The sequence below is a fragment of the Phalacrocorax carbo genome, chromosome 7 (genome assembly GCF_963921805.1).
Source record: "Phalacrocorax carbo chromosome 7, bPhaCar2.1, whole genome shotgun sequence".
Taxonomy (NCBI): Eukaryota; Metazoa; Chordata; class Aves; order Suliformes; family Phalacrocoracidae; genus Phalacrocorax; species Phalacrocorax carbo.
The window spans coordinates 53,010,185-53,025,839 of record NC_087519.1 but is presented as its reverse complement, the minus strand read 5'-3'; the positions used below and the strand labels follow the sequence as shown (position 1 = coordinate 53,025,839).

At 44.1% G+C, this 15,655-nt stretch overlaps 1 protein-coding gene across 5 annotated transcripts in view; it reads left to right on the top strand.

The window, feature by feature from the left end:
• TBL1XR1 (TBL1X/Y related 1) overlaps nt 1-14,226 on the top strand; it is a 119,142-nt gene extending 104,916 nt beyond the window's left edge. For all 5 annotated transcript variants that reach the window (XM_064458027.1, XM_064458029.1, XM_064458031.1 and 2 more), the window contains 8 exons: nt 18-115; nt 1,871-1,931; nt 3,162-3,283; nt 3,778-3,852; nt 6,283-6,410; nt 6,601-6,766; nt 7,645-7,746; nt 9,333-14,226. In XM_064458027.1, the coding sequence (XP_064314097.1) occupies nt 18-115; nt 1,871-1,931; nt 3,162-3,283; nt 3,778-3,852; nt 6,283-6,410; nt 6,601-6,766; nt 7,645-7,746; nt 9,333-9,359 (779 nt within the window). In that variant the 3' untranslated portion in view covers nt 9,360-14,226. The remainder of the gene's footprint in view (nt 1-17; nt 116-1,870; nt 1,932-3,161; nt 3,284-3,777; nt 3,853-6,282; nt 6,411-6,600; nt 6,767-7,644; nt 7,747-9,332) is intronic.
• Nucleotides 14,227-15,655: the final 1,429 nt, after the last annotated feature.

Here is a 15,655-nt window from a genome sequence, read left to right as displayed (position 1 = left end):
TCAATATAAATTTTCAGGTAATCTTGCCAGCACCTTAGGGCAACATAAAGGTCCTATATTTGCGTTAAAATGGAACAAGAAAGGAAACTTCATTTTAAGTGCAGGAGTGGACAAGGTGAGATAATCTTTGGTAAAATTAAAATTCTTTCCTTCCCCGTTACAATCTAATTGTAAGCATAATAGCAAAGCGATAGGAAGTAAGTAAATTAAACTAAAGGCATGGGACGTAAATATGTACTTACAAAGAACTTGTTACGCTAGCTGTGTTTTCTTGTGTTTAATAGTACTTTTTTGAGATACTTTAATTTATTAGATTGCGGTGTCTCTGGATCTCTTCCCAGTGAGGTTAGCCTAAGGTGGGAAGGAAGGGCCCTGGACGCAGCAACATTAAACCTTCATAAAACCGAGTCGTCGAAAATTTAATGAAGTACTTTAATGAAAGGCCTCAGAAAAAAAAGCCATGCTGGAGGCGCAGGGTCAGGCTGATTCGGGTATCAGTCGAGCCTGAGAATGATTAAAAAGGTTAGAGCTGGGACATAAGAGAAGTCAATATATCTCACGGGGGAGAGGCAGGGGTGGAATGCCAGGAAGCTCGTTGTTTACCTGTGTTTTATTTCACATCTCTAAACAAACCTAAAGACTCAAAATGTCTGTAAACTCAAAGCTGGTGTTAGTGTGAGAGGTTTTATGAGTGGTAGGAAGGGCACATAGGGATGAAGAACAGACTTAAGATGAATTCAGAGAATAGAATCGACGATTGAAAGAGTAAGAAGCACTTAGTCTTTCCTCTGGAACTGATGCAAAGTGTAGAAGGAATCACAGAGTTCTCTTAGTGAGTCTGGCAAACTGCAAGGCAACAGGCCCCCAGCGCTCCAAACTGGCAGTGTCACTGTGAAGTAGGAGATTTTCTCCTTTATTTATTATTTTTTCCTTGCACGCATTTAACCGAGTTTGCTTTAGTGCCTGGCTTTATAAGCGCTTCTGCTGGCACAAAGGAAGGAAAAGTAAATGTCTCAAAGCATGGAAAGGATGGGTTTCTTCTTCTGGCAGCTGCCATGGCTTGTGCCAGTTTTTAAATCTTTGTGGAGGTGCAGCTTTAATTTGCGGAACAAATATTCCGGAGGAGGCAGAAGCCTCATTTCAGCCAAATAAAACTCCTTGGACAAAGCAACTGAGGTTATGCTTTGAAAAACATTCTGCATTAGCAGAAAGATTGACCCAACCTTATGCTGCTGTTCCATAAATAATTTGCGTGGTCAGTTCATGCTTCCATCGAATTCAGTGTCAAAATCTTCATTGATTGTTGAGGTAGGTCAGGACTATGGGCATGTAGTAGTGATTATAAACTACTGATTTGGTCAGGTAGGAGTTCTTTCACCAGCAGGCAGAGAAAAACTCAGGCCGAAAATACACCCTGAAATCAAATCTGGCAGATTCTTAAGTACGAGACTAATTGTATAAACGTCTTTAGGGGCAAATGAGTATTTGAAATTACAATGTGAATATACAGGTATTTGAAATGAAAATAGGTGTGTGGAGTGAATTACAAGAATATAAGTAGGACTAAGGAGATAAACCTATTTAATTTTTGTTTATAAAAGGAAAAAGAAGCCCAGCACCCCTTTCTTCCCTCCAGACCCCAAAATGTGATTAAACACCTCTCTAATATGGCAACATACTAAGGTTTTCTGCTGTTGTCTGTACTCCTACTGCTTTAGTACTGGCTAAAACACTAGAAATACACACGTGGGAGCAGGTTTGGGCGATGGGGAGTAGGCTAGGTGGTCCGATACATGCGAGTGGTGGTAGCTGTGGGGAAATGAGCGATTTGTACAAGTCTGTTGATCGTTTGTGTATTTGTTCAACACAGACCACAATTATTTGGGATGCCCACACTGGCGAAGCCAAGCAGCAGTTTCCTTTTCATTCTGGTGAGTCTTGGTTTTGATCATTCAGGATTGTCATCTGAAAAGACGAATAGAGTGTTACTTATTAAAGTAAATTCAAAAAATCTGAAGTTTGTGGTGCTTGTTGACACCATTTTCAGGTCTTCCAGGCAGCCTTTGGATGCTGACCCCCGTATTTGTAGTCTTTTGAATTTTGGGAATGTAAACGAAGGTAGAATTGTTCTGATTTCATAGCTTCGTAGCTCACAGCCTTAGTGCAGTGCTGTGAACGTCGTAAGAGATAACCCAAATGTGACTGACTTTCTGTAGCACGGTGGCAGACAAATCAAGCGGGTGGGCCACGAAGGGTTTGTGTTTATCAGCTAAGGACTGCATTTGTCATCTTCCTGCTACAGTAACCCCAGCTCCGCATCCCATTGTTCTGTGCTGCCCGCTGTGCTGTCCCCAGTTTGTTTGGCCACAGACCAGCCGAAAGGCTGTGCGCTGGCCAGCTGGGATGGGAGCGCAGCCTCTCAGGAGGTCAGACAAATTGCTTTGTGGGCTGCACGCTGTGCGAGCCTGCCAGAATCAGCTGGAAAATAGAATAGAGAGGATGACGAACATGTCATTGAAGGGCCTTTAAGAAACGTGTCTCGTCTCCACTTCTTATTCCGCTCGCGCTGCATTTTCAGTGGCATGACAACAACCAAAAACATCAGTTCTTGATTTACTCCAAGCAGTTCTGCGTGCTCTCTGCCATAAATATCTTGGCTTCATCAAGTGGAATATGTCGCCCATGATTAAGCTTCAAGTTACCACACCTTATAATGCTGGAATTAAAGAAAGGAAATAAATCATTACCTTTCGCTGGCCGCCATCTATCAGCGCAAGCATGGACTGTTAGCGGAGATGAGCTCGTGCATGACGATGTGTTCAGTTGTGGGAACCTGTTCCTCGTGCCAACTCCTGAGATTTCTTTATAGCTGGCTTAACTACAGCTTGTTGTCCGACTGCGCTGTCTTCGGTGTCGCTGTTCCGTTTCAGATGCATTCCCTGTTTTAATGACTTCTATTAAATTTTGTTTCGTTCCTTTGTGCAAGGCTGGTTTTGGCTGCGTTTCTCACCGTTCGTGGTGTTTGATTATCTTTAGAACGGCTGTAAAGTTAATGGTCGCTTCCTGCTGGCGTTTGTTCTGAGGTGGTGGATGCTAAATTTGCAAATCAAACTCCTGCAGAATACGTACCGTAGTTTTAAACATCTTTCTTTTTCTTTTAGCACCAGCATTAGATGTTGATTGGCAGAGTAACAACACATTTGCCTCTTGCAGTACAGACATGTGTATTCACGTCTGTAAACTAGGACAAGATCGGCCCGTCAAAACCTTCCAGGGTCACACAGTAAGTGCTGGAAAATTGGGGGTTGCCGTGCAATATTTTTATTAATGGGAGACTGGGGGCCCAGTGTATTTGCCGGTATAGAGCACTTGTAGCGGTTGGTCTTCGGCAGCCGGCGACAGATCCACGTACGCAGGCGGTTGTAGTTAAGGGCATGCGGTAACTGTAGCCTCTATCTTTATTAGAACAATTCTCACTCCCACGTGCAGCCCTTTTCACCAGTGCCGTAGCAAAAGTGAGCTTTAGTAGAAGAAACGTGGTAACTTCAAGACTTTGCTAGGCGCAGCCTATCTTGTGTAAGGGCGCGCACGGGGGAAGTGTGATGAACGGGTAGCAAAAAGTTGTTGTTATTGAAGGCGAAGCTGGGAATGAAAACGAAATGTTAAACCGCTGACAATTACACAAATACTCATAACTGCTGTCCACCTTTATCTTTCATAAGCTGTCATTTGTAATGGAAGCGAAGACCCCAACTTATTCTCACTGTTCAATTTTAGAATGAAGTAAACGCAATCAAATGGGATCCAACTGGTAATCTTCTGGCATCCTGCTCTGACGACATGACTCTGAAGGTAAGGGGAGTTGTGGTGCCGGCTCTTGTCTGTGTGGGACTCCGGGGTGCGCACCATTAGCCCGGGCAGTCCAGCAGCATCGCTGTACTTGCCGTGTCGTCTGGTAGTTCTTTTTTCATAGAACAAGATTAGGCAATCCTAGCAAATCCTTGTTAATCAGAGCCAAGCTTTCATCCAGAGAACTTGTTACAGGCTGCCACCCTGAGACTTGGAGCATGATTTATTAGGTGCTTTTAGCTGTTTACAGAATCAGGCCATTAATCGTTAAGCTGTCACACTTGATGGTTGCTTTTGGTTAAAAGGAAGAGTTGGAATGCATGTCGTGTAACGCACGCAAGAACGGGTGACTAGCTCCTTTCCCGGCTTCCTTCTGCTTTCCCCTTCTTTTTAGGTAAAACCTTTGGCATATTTTTTCTTAAGAGACGGTGTGTACTCCTTGGTTTTTCCGGTTCATTCTACAGTTTTCAACTGCGCCTACACTTTCCTCCAAATAATTCATAGCAGCATGCTTTCTTGTAGAACCGGGGCAACCTTGGGAGCGCAGAGGGCACTAACCTACGCGCGTGGCTCCGAGGCACGCTAGAGAGCCGTACAAAACACCACCACCTTAGATGCACTAGCAGAAATGAGGTTGTTCGTGCCTGACAGGCCTGTGCTGTTTCCACGTTCCAGATGCTTTTCCATTACTCCCATACTGCTTTATATTTAGTAGGTGTTTAGCACTCTCTTTAGTAGAGTTTCAGGATATGGGTTTTATGTCGACAGCGCTGGCCTACTCGTAGCCCTTGGGACGGTATTTCCGTCCCGCTCACCGTTGTTTAATCAGAGACAGGGAATGGCCGAATGAGTAGCCAGATCCCCTCCTGCGCTGGCTTGTAGTCAGGCTCTTGCAGTGGGAATCACCTTATCTACATATAAACATGTAAGCGTTAAGCCTCTAGTCTGAAGGAGGATGCCTAGACATCTTTAGTCCACAGAGTCTCTATCACCACTCGCATCCTTTCCCGAGTGTCTCAGTCAAGTGTGAAGGATAAACCCCTGAGAGCATCGGTCGTTCTCCATTGGCAATGGATGGAGTAAAAAATAGCCAGCTTAAGCTAGATATTTCATACTTAGGCAGCTGAAACTCAGGGGAGATGAATTCCAGTCTGGAGCTCAAGCTGTGGCTGCTGCCTCTCGGTGAGTAGAGAGGTGGCAACTGGGAGCACGTCGCCGTTTGTGGGCTCAGGCAATTCAGGCAATTAACTTCTTGGTTGCTGTTCTCAGTTCAGCCCAGCCTGGAAAGAGTTTTATCATTTTGTTCAGGATTAACTGGAAGACCAGTTGCTTGTAGATAAGTGTACTCATCACTGATCACTTGTGGGTCACTCACTTCGCAGTGGCGGTAGGAACGAACGTCGGGTTTTGAAGGGTATGGAAGGTGCCTGGTGATTGATTTCTTTTTCTCTCTTGTGCTGCCAGCTTGATATTCTCTAGGGCAGCTAATACGGACTCTTCATCTATACTAGTTTTGGGAAGAGAAGCTAGATTTTGATCCCATCAATTTAGAGTGGAAATACAATTTTAATTCTGTCTGCGCATTGAAAATCGATTTCCCCTTCGGTGAGGCACCCGTTCTGAAAAGCGTCATTCATTTAAACATGCACCCCAATTGCATCTTAAATACAGTTGAGCTTAAACATGCCCCCGTTAGCGTTTCCTAACAAGAGGTGAGCTGAAAGCACTACTAAACCACGTATCGTTAAATAAAGCATTCAGATGATTAACTGCTATATCAAGTTTCCCATTCAGGAAGAGGTATAAAGCCTTCCAAACCCCTTTCTGTATGCAGTGCAAACAGAATAAAGTTATTTTGTTTGCCGAGGGTTATCGTGCAGGAGTTGGAGTCCCGAGGAGCTCCTCCTTTGCGTGGAGCACCGAACAAACACCTGGCGACGCAAACCCTAACGAGGCAGGAAAACGCCGTCATCTGTTCTGCAGTAGGCGTCTAGGGCTTTGTATGAAAACAGAAAATTTCTCTACTGTCCCTTTACTTCACTCAATCTGTGTAGCAGGAAGTTCATTTAAAAATAGGACTGTGATATTTTGTCAACTCAGACGTGAACGAACACATATTGCTCTTCTCATTTTAGCATCTGTTATCATCCCCGCACTTTTCAAGGGGCTTCTAGTTAGCACATGCAGATCGGTTTCTACAGGCAGTACCTTTATTACTCATTAACCCCATCAGGGACTTAGAACTCAAAGGACGGAGGATACTGCAATAATACCTGTCATAATTACTCTAGAAACTCAGCAGTCACAGCAAATGCTTCGAGCGGCCTAAAAGGTAGCAGTGAGGCTGCAGATGGTGAGGAAGAAAGGTGTAAAATGTGTTTTTGTACAATGTTGTGCTAAATGCCTTTGCGTTTTCTTCCGTTTGTACCGTAGATCTGGAGTATGAAACAAGACAGTTGTGTCCACGATTTACAAGCACACAACAAAGAAATTTATACTATCAAATGGAGTCCTACAGGACCCGGAACAAATAATCCAAATGCCAATCTTATGTTAGCAAGGTACTGTTTAACCGTGTTTTTAAATGCCTGTTAAGCATTATTTTTATTCACTCTTTATATATATAGGTTCGCAGCACGTTTTGAAGCATGTAGGATACTTTAATTACATCTCAGCCTGACATATTTTTGTTCCTAATATAAACACAATACGATAATCTGTGCTTTTTTTTTTTTTTCTTCCCCTTGACAGTGCATCCTTTGACTCTACCGTTAGGTTATGGGATGTAGACAGAGGAATTTGTATTCATACTCTGACAAAACATCAAGAACCTGTGTACAGTGTAGCTTTCAGTCCTGATGGCAGGTACCTGGCCAGCGGCTCCTTTGATAAGTGTGTACACATCTGGAATACACAGGTAGAGCTCTTCCGTCTGTTCGGAAGTTTGAGTTTCGGTCTTTTCCATCCAACCTTTGTTGCTCCTTCGTGTTTCGGCCACAAAGAGCTTTGCCCTTGCTAACGCGCTGATTCGCTTTCTCTTGGTTCTAAGGTTGCGTCTGTTAATGGATACATGTTTAATTTCTCTCTTTCAGTGCTTGCCTGTGGTGAGGTAGTAATTGTCTTTACATTGTCTTGACTTAGACAAAAAAAAAACAACCAAAAAATAACCAAAGACCCACCACCAAAAACCACAACCACCAAAACGTGTTCAACAAAGTGTCTCCAATAATATGTTGCATCCAAAAATTGTCTTTAACTCTCAACTCTAAACGCCTGATAAAACAGGTTTGCTGTGAAAAACGACTGACGTAGACATACAAACCTGATGGCTATTTCATTGAATTCCACTGAAAAACCAGGGAACGTAAAAAGAGGAAAGACAGTGACGACAAAATGTTTCCTCAGAAGTCTCTTAGAAAGGACGCTTTCACATGTTTTGTATTTCTGGCCAAAAAAGGGCTGACTGCGAATGAGACTCTAAAGACCTTGTTGTTAGGCAAGGCGTGATCTCTGGCAACGGGCGCTGGGTACGAATGTTGGTAGGGCTCATCGTAGTAATGGGGAGCTGTCGTGACCGTCGCCGGTTCTGCCTGTCAGGCGCGAGAGGTCAAGATGCGATAACTGTGCCTGTCCCGTCCCTTAACACAGCGCCGAGGCCGTCCGCAAGTCTCATCCCGACCCTGTCCTCCGGGAGTTTCAGCTCCTAAAAGCAGTGGGGAGGTTTGACACGTTGTACAAATGTTACTTGTTCGCTTGGATTTTCTTGTATTAATTATGTGTTTTGTCCCTTTTTAGACAGGTGCCCTAGTTCACAGTTATCGGGGAACAGGAGGGATTTTCGAGGTTTGCTGGAATGCAGCAGGAGACAAAGTTGGAGCAAGTGCTTCAGATGGTTCAGTAAGTGCGGCTGGACTTGCCTGGCGTTCTAGCGGGCGGTCTTCTGGGAATCTTCCGAGTGACGGCGGAGACGCCGTTTCCTTCTGCAGCTGGAGTTCAACGCAGCCGACTCACACACGGATTTTTGTATATAAGGGTGGCTGTAAGATTGAAAGGAAAATATGTCTTTACTCCAGAAGTCTTTAGTCTTTATTTATTTATGCATTGCTGTTCTAAACCCTCCAAAAATCTCGGAAGGCGGAGGTGCCTCTAATTTAAATGTTCGGTCCCTGCTGGGGCTTCCCATGGAAACGCGTTCATTGTGGCCGGTCTTTTCATTATAGCCCCGAAACACGTTCATTTTCGCCTCTTTACCCTTTCCGAGTGGGAACATTCAGTGTAGGTGATGTTACTGTGATACGTGATAGGAACGAAGTATCTTCCGCATTGCATTCGAGAGAAAGTACGGATTTCTGAACGCTCACAATTAAAAAGCTCCTCAAAATGACAGGAGCCGTACGTGAATACCAGCCCGCTTGCATTGCTTGGGTGGAGCAGAGGACAGAGTCATGTTTAACTAATCACGAATGCTCCCTCTGTGATCTCGTAGTGCTGCACTGCAGCGTCACCTCCTAGGTCTTCTGACATTGTCCTGCAAAGTTCTGCGGTAAAATATTAACGTGCAGTTCTTCGTAACAAGTACAGTGGTTGTTTTTCGCTTGCCCCTCTTTTGCCGTGGTTTCAAAAGAAAGGAGAGAGCCTAAGGAAAAGCAAAATTAGAATAAAATAAGAGCGATAAAGGAATTGGAGTTTGAAGTGCTGCCGCTTAAAGTTGCAGGCGTCAGCAAAAAGCAGTCCTGGAAGGTTTCTGGCCCAGAGCCTCGGGTAGAGCCTTAACACCGTGCCAAAGCGCCCTCCTGCCCCGCGGGCTCCGCGCCGGCGGGGGGTGGCTTTCTCAGAGCTCAGAACAGAAAGTGGGAAGTTGTGAGTTTTAAGTAGACTGAATTCTAGGGAATTAATTTTGACTGGCCTTTCGTATGATGTTAGTCTTGTAAGCATAGACAATATCATAAAAGGAACAAAAGCTCAAGGCATATCCTGAGTACAAATGAATTATCCCCCCACCCTAGGTGACCCTTTTAGATGTATGCCGTGTAACCTTTCCAGTCCTCCCGTTAATTTAAGCCAAGAGGCTGATTGTACTTGCGACAGATTGGTTTTCGTTTTGCTGTTGCTCTTTTGAAAACGTTGGGCTTACTTTGTTTTATATTGTTTGCTTGCGAAAGCCCTCCTCATCCCCTCGGCTTTAAATACACTTAATAACTAAGCGGATGGAGGCACATTTGAACGGTTTGATGACTAAAGCACGGCTTTGATGTGATGATATTTTACGAGTAGATTTCGATGCCTGACGGAACCGGAACGTGAACCAGTTGCTGGTGTTCTGACCGTAAGCCCTCGGGCAGCCGTTCCCGTAGCGGGTCTGGCTGGGCGCTCGTAGCCGAAGCGCTCCCCTGGTTTTGCTCGGCCGTTTCACACAGAATTGTGTAAATGCGGAATAAGGTGCAACGGGCCGTTTCTGTACACGTATTTCTTTTTTCTTACAGGTTTGTGTATTAGACCTGCGGAAATAGCGCTACTAGTTGGAAGCCATGGACCGACTATGAATGTGTACATAGCCAAAATGACTGTCCCTGACCCATGTACTGCTATAGTCCCAATTGAACCATGGCCAGTCCACTACAGCCAAACGTAAAAGAAATATATACATATACTGTATATAAAAAAAGAGGAGAAAAAAAGAAAAAGAAAAAAAAAAAGTCACACCCTGAAGAGGATGACAGAGTTTTGTCACAGCTTGTGAATCCTGTTCACCAAGTGCTGGAATCTGCTGTGCCCCAAAATAACATTGAAAGGTTTTGGATATGAAAATCGGAAGAGAGCGCGAGAGCGAGAGAGAGAAATATACCGTATACAAGAGCAGACCCATATACATACCAAATTCAGAAGATACTAATGGCAGCCTTCCTTCCCCCTTCCCCCCGCAAATCCATTACGACGGTGGATCGTGGGGGGGTTGTTTCCCTTCTCAGTAGTCGAGCAGTTTGTGTGTACAGAGAAAACGGACTTACAGAAATCTGCAGCAGTAGTTTTTTCTTTGCTTTTAAACATTGGGTTTTCTGTTTTGTTTTGGTTAAGTTTACGGATGCATGAAGTAAGGGAGTGAATTAGTTTCTTGTTTATATATATATATTTTTATTTTTTTTTCACCTTGGAAAAAAATGTTTCTTTGAAACATATTTTAATCCATTCTTTGAGGAGGTAGATTGAACCTGATGACGTTTGGTACATTTTGTGGCTCCCAGAGCACGATTTTGTGAACAGAGGGAGAGTGGAAAAGGGATTATGGAGAGAGAAGAAAAAACAAAAAAAGCAAAACAAAAAAAAACCCCTACAACAAAATCCTTCTTTGAGGCGTGATATTTCACGTCCTGCTCATCTACGAAGTATGACAGTAATGGGTATAATGCTATGTTTTATTTTCTGGTGACATGGCTAAAATGCAGTCGTTTCTTATTTGGGACATCATTCTGCCAAGCTTAAGAATAGAAGGGCACAAAAATACAGAAAAGAAAAATACAGGGATGCACACAAAAAGGAAAAAAAAAAAAAAAAGGAAAAAAAAAAAGCATCTTCTGTTGCTTTAAGACCATAACTAAAATATGGTTAAATTGTGCACTATTGTGAAAGGAGCAAAGTATCGCTGGGGGATCGTTTTTAAGAGGTTAAGGTCTTTCTGGACAAGGGTTCGCGCCACAGCTTCTCTGAGAGTTGCCCATCGTTACTTGTAGGAGCTTAGATGTATAATTGTAACCAAACTCCAGTATTAAAAGTCTCTCATGTAATTTTTCTTTATTAAAATAAAATCTTTGGCATATATTTGATAACACTGCCATTAAGAGGCAAAATGTTTACTACCTTAGATTTAAAACAAAACAAAACAAAAAAACCTTAAACAGAGGACTTGCTTCAAGTTTATTTTAATAGCAGTGATTCAGCTTATTTAAAAGATGAATACTTGCACTAATTCCCCTGCTGCTCCAGTCCTGCAGTTTATTGTATCTTGTGACTACATTTTTTTCCAAATATAGGGTAGATGTAAGCTGCTATTTTTTTAATAATCACTACTATATAGTGTCTTTTACTCTGTTTACAATATCAAGTATTTTTCTTACGATGACAGATGTATATGGCAAACCTTTTTCTGCTCATGTGATTAAAAGTATACTGATAGTGATTTTATTTGTAAATGATAGCATGAGGTTATGTTTACGCGTACGTGTAGTCGAAAAGGTTGCATCATGTCTTGCATAAGATTCCAAGAGTGTAAATTTATAAAAAAAGAGAGGTTGTCAAATTTATGTCACAGGCATTTTACTTAAGGAATGGTTTATATGACAGAGCTTTGCAAAGTTATCGGTTTTATAACACTATTTCAATCACAGATCATTTTGTGGCTTATGATTGCTAGTCTCTAACCTTTCATTTTTTCCTTTTCTATTTTTTTTTTTTAGTTTTAAATTTTGTCCCCTTCCCCCCCCAAGTTAGGTATAAATTGATTTAATTGACATAACGCAGCTTCGATGTTTTAACCATTGTTCTTTAGGCATTGATTTCTGCTATTTCCATGGAATAAACACGACTTGAAGCAAGTCTGAGTTTGGCTAAGGTAGGGCAGCAATTTGCCAGTGGTAAAGAGAAGTCAACAACGCATTCCCTGTATTCGCCCCAGGACCGTGATGCTGTCATACGCAGCGTTTAAAACCCACGAAAAGTCAGATCCGTAAAGACAGTCACCCGTGGTGGTTCGGTGCCAGCTGTTTTTTAGGGTTTTGGAAGATATTACAAAAGTCGAGAGCAATTACCCTGTGAGTTACAGTATGTAGGAAACCTAATGTATTGAGTGTCTGGCACTTGAAATGTTGCTTTTATTGCTGGAGGTCCATGACTGTGGCTGACCTCTGTCATTTAATGGAGAAAAAAAAAAAAAAAAACCACAAAAATAAAAAAAAAATTCTGTGCAATAATTTTAAACTGTGCTCCCAGGAATAGACACAAATGTTTTGAGTATCTTTAAGCTGCATTTTTTCGTTTAGCAATGCATATGTCAATTGCACTGAATTTAAATCTGAAAGTCAGAAGTGATTCTTGATAGTACTTTTGTATTTTAATATGGACAGTTTATTCATTTTCATAAAAGTTATTGGATGATTCTTTCAGCCGATCTAAACAATTGTGGTGGAATTCTGTGACATAGCCGCAAAATCACACACAGCCATGTTTTAGGGTATTGCCATTTTCCTCTTTCTCAGTCATCAGCTGTTTTGGTTGTAGTTCTAGTCGCTTAAGCATAGTATCACGTAGTCAGAAATAGGTAAAACAGAGCTTCGGTGCCGCCAGGTGCAGGGTTCTCGGGTGCTTAAGCCCGGCCTAGCGGGAACGTCAGGCGCGCAGGCTCGGGGCCCCCGGCCTGGCGTGGGCCGGCGGCGCCCGGCCGCGGTGGAAAGGCGCCGCTCCCCACTCGCAAAGGATCTGGCCAATAGATATTTTATTGTTGTCCTTTACTAGCATGCCACAGTGCTGCTCCTGCTCACCCCTCTTCTCGCCTCCTGTCTTATACCCTGACAACTGCATGCATGCAAGGTGTGCTGGGATCTGTGATTCTGTGAAGCGAAAACGAAGGAAAAAAGAGAACCGTGACGTCAATGATGATCTTTTATAGCACAAAGACCTCGTTTTCGATAGTGAGGTAGGCTGTCCGAGCTGTTCCTTTGACCTGAGTATGCCAAACGTCAGCGGGACCCGAAGCCCGCACGAACGCGTGCCCGCGCCTAGTCGTGCACGCCGAGCCGTCCTGCCGCGCCTGTTCTCCGAGCGTGAAGGCAAACGTGTGCCTGTGCCTACGTTGCAGCTCCTGGTTTTTTCCGGTCCAGCGCGTTAACGGGCAAATACCCCAACGGAGGATAAAAGGGAGGGGGAAGAGCTGGGCTCAGAATTCACGATGGGGTAAGAAGTGAACCGCTCTCGAGTTCGCCGTCTTCCTGTGCATCCCTCTCAGCATCCCGTTTCTCATCTCTGCGGAGTTAGGTCCAGGTTTCTGCAGAGTTCCTCTTTCTCTATTTTTACTTTAGCTTTTCCTGCGTTTTTAAATCGATGTAAAGGTTCCCAACCAGTGGACTTTTTAGTGTAGTTAAGAGAATATCTAGGTCCTCATCAAAGCTTTTTTTAGACTCTTTGTAATGTTGATAAACTCAGTTTATTCTGGGGCTACAATTGTGCAGGGTCGTTCGGCGTGTCTGCTTGGTGATTGGAAATCTTCTATGAAACACTAAAAGTGCCTCTTTTTCTGGGTTGGGTGGAGGGAGGTAATAGTTACCAGAGTCAGAATGACATGGCATTTCGAAGCATGTTTCTTGATTTCATGACACTTTAATGCATCTTGAGAGAAAGGCCAAAGATTTCTACCGATTTTAATTAATTTTTCATTTTAAAAAGCACTCCTTTTTCCTTACACTGCTTACCTCATGCTAGGGTGTTTAATGGCACGTCCTACCTTGGAAATGCTCTTTGTGTTTAGGGAGAGTAGTGGGAGGCCTGGGGCGGCTGCGCGGGTTTGCCTACGGAGCAGCCTTCGCAGCCGGTGCGGTTAGTTCTGCCGAATGAAGGAAATCCATTAAAATCGCAAACTGGGTTTTTCAGCTTGTAAATAAAAGGTTGTATGTTTTTGGGGGGTGGTTTTGGTTTTTGGTTTTTTTTTGTCCGCTTAGCGAAGAGGAGCCTTGGGACCCGGTTTTTTTCCCCGTTTTTTGTTGTTTTTTTTTTTCCCTTCCCCCAGTCTTTACTTAACCAGAAATCCCATTGTCTTTCACTTCGTGAGAAAACCTTGCCAGAATCAGCATCGGAGGCGCTGGGCGTGCGTAACACCGTAGAGCGACGCCGCGTCCCAGGCGGGCCGGGACCTGCCTCGGCGGGGCGTTCAGCCCGGCGCGCCCCTCTCCCCGGCCTCCCCCCGCCCCGCCAAGTCCCCCCGGGCCGTTCCCCGGTGGGGTGCTCTCCGCAGGTCTGAAGAAAGCAGAAGCAACATTGTGGCATGTTAGAAGCAAATACGGCGTCGGGAGACAGCGGTAAATCTCCGTCGAGATCCCTGACGTTTTCCGTGGGGAGGGGGCCCACGGAGCAGCCGTCACTCCTCCCTCTAGAGAAAGCTCTGAAATACCACGTTCTGGGAGAGCGTGGCCGCCTGCCCTGTCGGTCCGGCGGGCGGCGGGCGAACCAGGAAAACCCGCCGGTCCTCGCGGGTTGCAGGTTTAGTGTTAATAGCGCTTCAGATCAGTAGTTTCGAGCACATAATTCGCTTTCTCTGCCTTTAAGTTTGAAGCTTGACAATAACTTGAGGCGCGTTTGTTTCGTTTTCTTTTTGGTTTGTTTTTTTTTTTTTTTTTCTTTTAAATAATCATTCATTTTTACTTCATAACGTTTTTTGACATTTGTGGGTAAATACAAGAAAACAGTCTGCATGTTGTTGCTAGTCGAGTGTACTTTGCAATCTTGTCCTCAACAGACTGCAGTGTGCAGAACAGTAATTCTAGAATACAGAAGTAATTTTCTCTCTCTCCTGACATTGACATTGTAGTTGTAATGGTTTCATTTGGAGTTACAAATCCTTTGGGTCTAATTCTGTGAGCCTACCTATAGCACTGGATTAAAATGTCTGCATCATTTCTTCAGTTATCCAGTTAAATTACAGCTGTTGTAAAAGTGTAAACCAGCCCATGACAGTTTTTTTGTACTTGTTTAAAGGACTTTTATGTTCAGTTTTCATGATTATTGTCTAAAGAAGACTGATATAGATGTTCTATACTGTCCTGGACCATGTTAATTACACTTTATGATGTATTTTGGTTCTACATCACAATGATTTGTCCCCAAGGCCCTTATACCCCTTCTAGGCACATTTTCTGTTGCAGTTTCCCTTTGCATTGTATTGCTTTGACAACTGTAATTTGAATCAGATCTGAAAGAGGTCCAGAATAAAATATATTTTGATATTACCTTGGCTGAATGTAATTTTAAATGCTTGGTACGGGCGACTTCCAGGTGATTACGCTGGGGAAGACCGAAACGCTGGGTTTAATATGTATTTTGGCCCGTTTCCGCGTCAGGCGACCCGTGAGAAGCGGCGGGAGGCGATAACGCCGTACGGCGACGTGCCCTCGATGAGCGCGCAGGAGGTCCTTTGGAAGCGGCGAAGCTCTCCTCCGCCACCGCTTGCCGCTCTGCGCTTGATGGAGAGGAACTGCCGCCTCACGCCTGCGTTTTACGTGCTTCGCCTCCCCCTCACCCGTCGGCTCGCGGAGAGAAGCGGGGTCCGGCGCCGCTCACGGCTGCGCCCCAGGGGTGCGGAGGCTCTGGGGGCGCGGGAGCCGCCCTCGCCGAGCGCTGCCGTTTGGCGGTGGGAAGGAGCGTTAGTTGCGCTGCTGATGTTTGGGGCCATTTCGATTTTCACGTGAAATAACCCGCGTGCATCTATACATAATGATGTTCTGATTCCTTCTGAATTGCGGGTCGTGCCGCAATCCAGGAGAGCGAACCCAGATGGTTTATTTTCAGTGTCGCTGGGACATTATGGTGGAATTACGGCTTTTTCGTGTAGGCTATTTATTTGCTATAATATGTTCAAAAGTAATAGCTTTCTTATTTCAGTAATGTTATCAAAATCAATTCATTTTCTTAGGTTGAAACTTGCTGTTGAAAAGCATACGTAATGGATTAAAAACAGAGGAAGGACTGGATTTTCCAAGCGTAAAACCAGACTTGGGTTCCCCTCACCTGGAGCCTGAGCGCGCTGCAGGGTTTCTCCATCATCCTT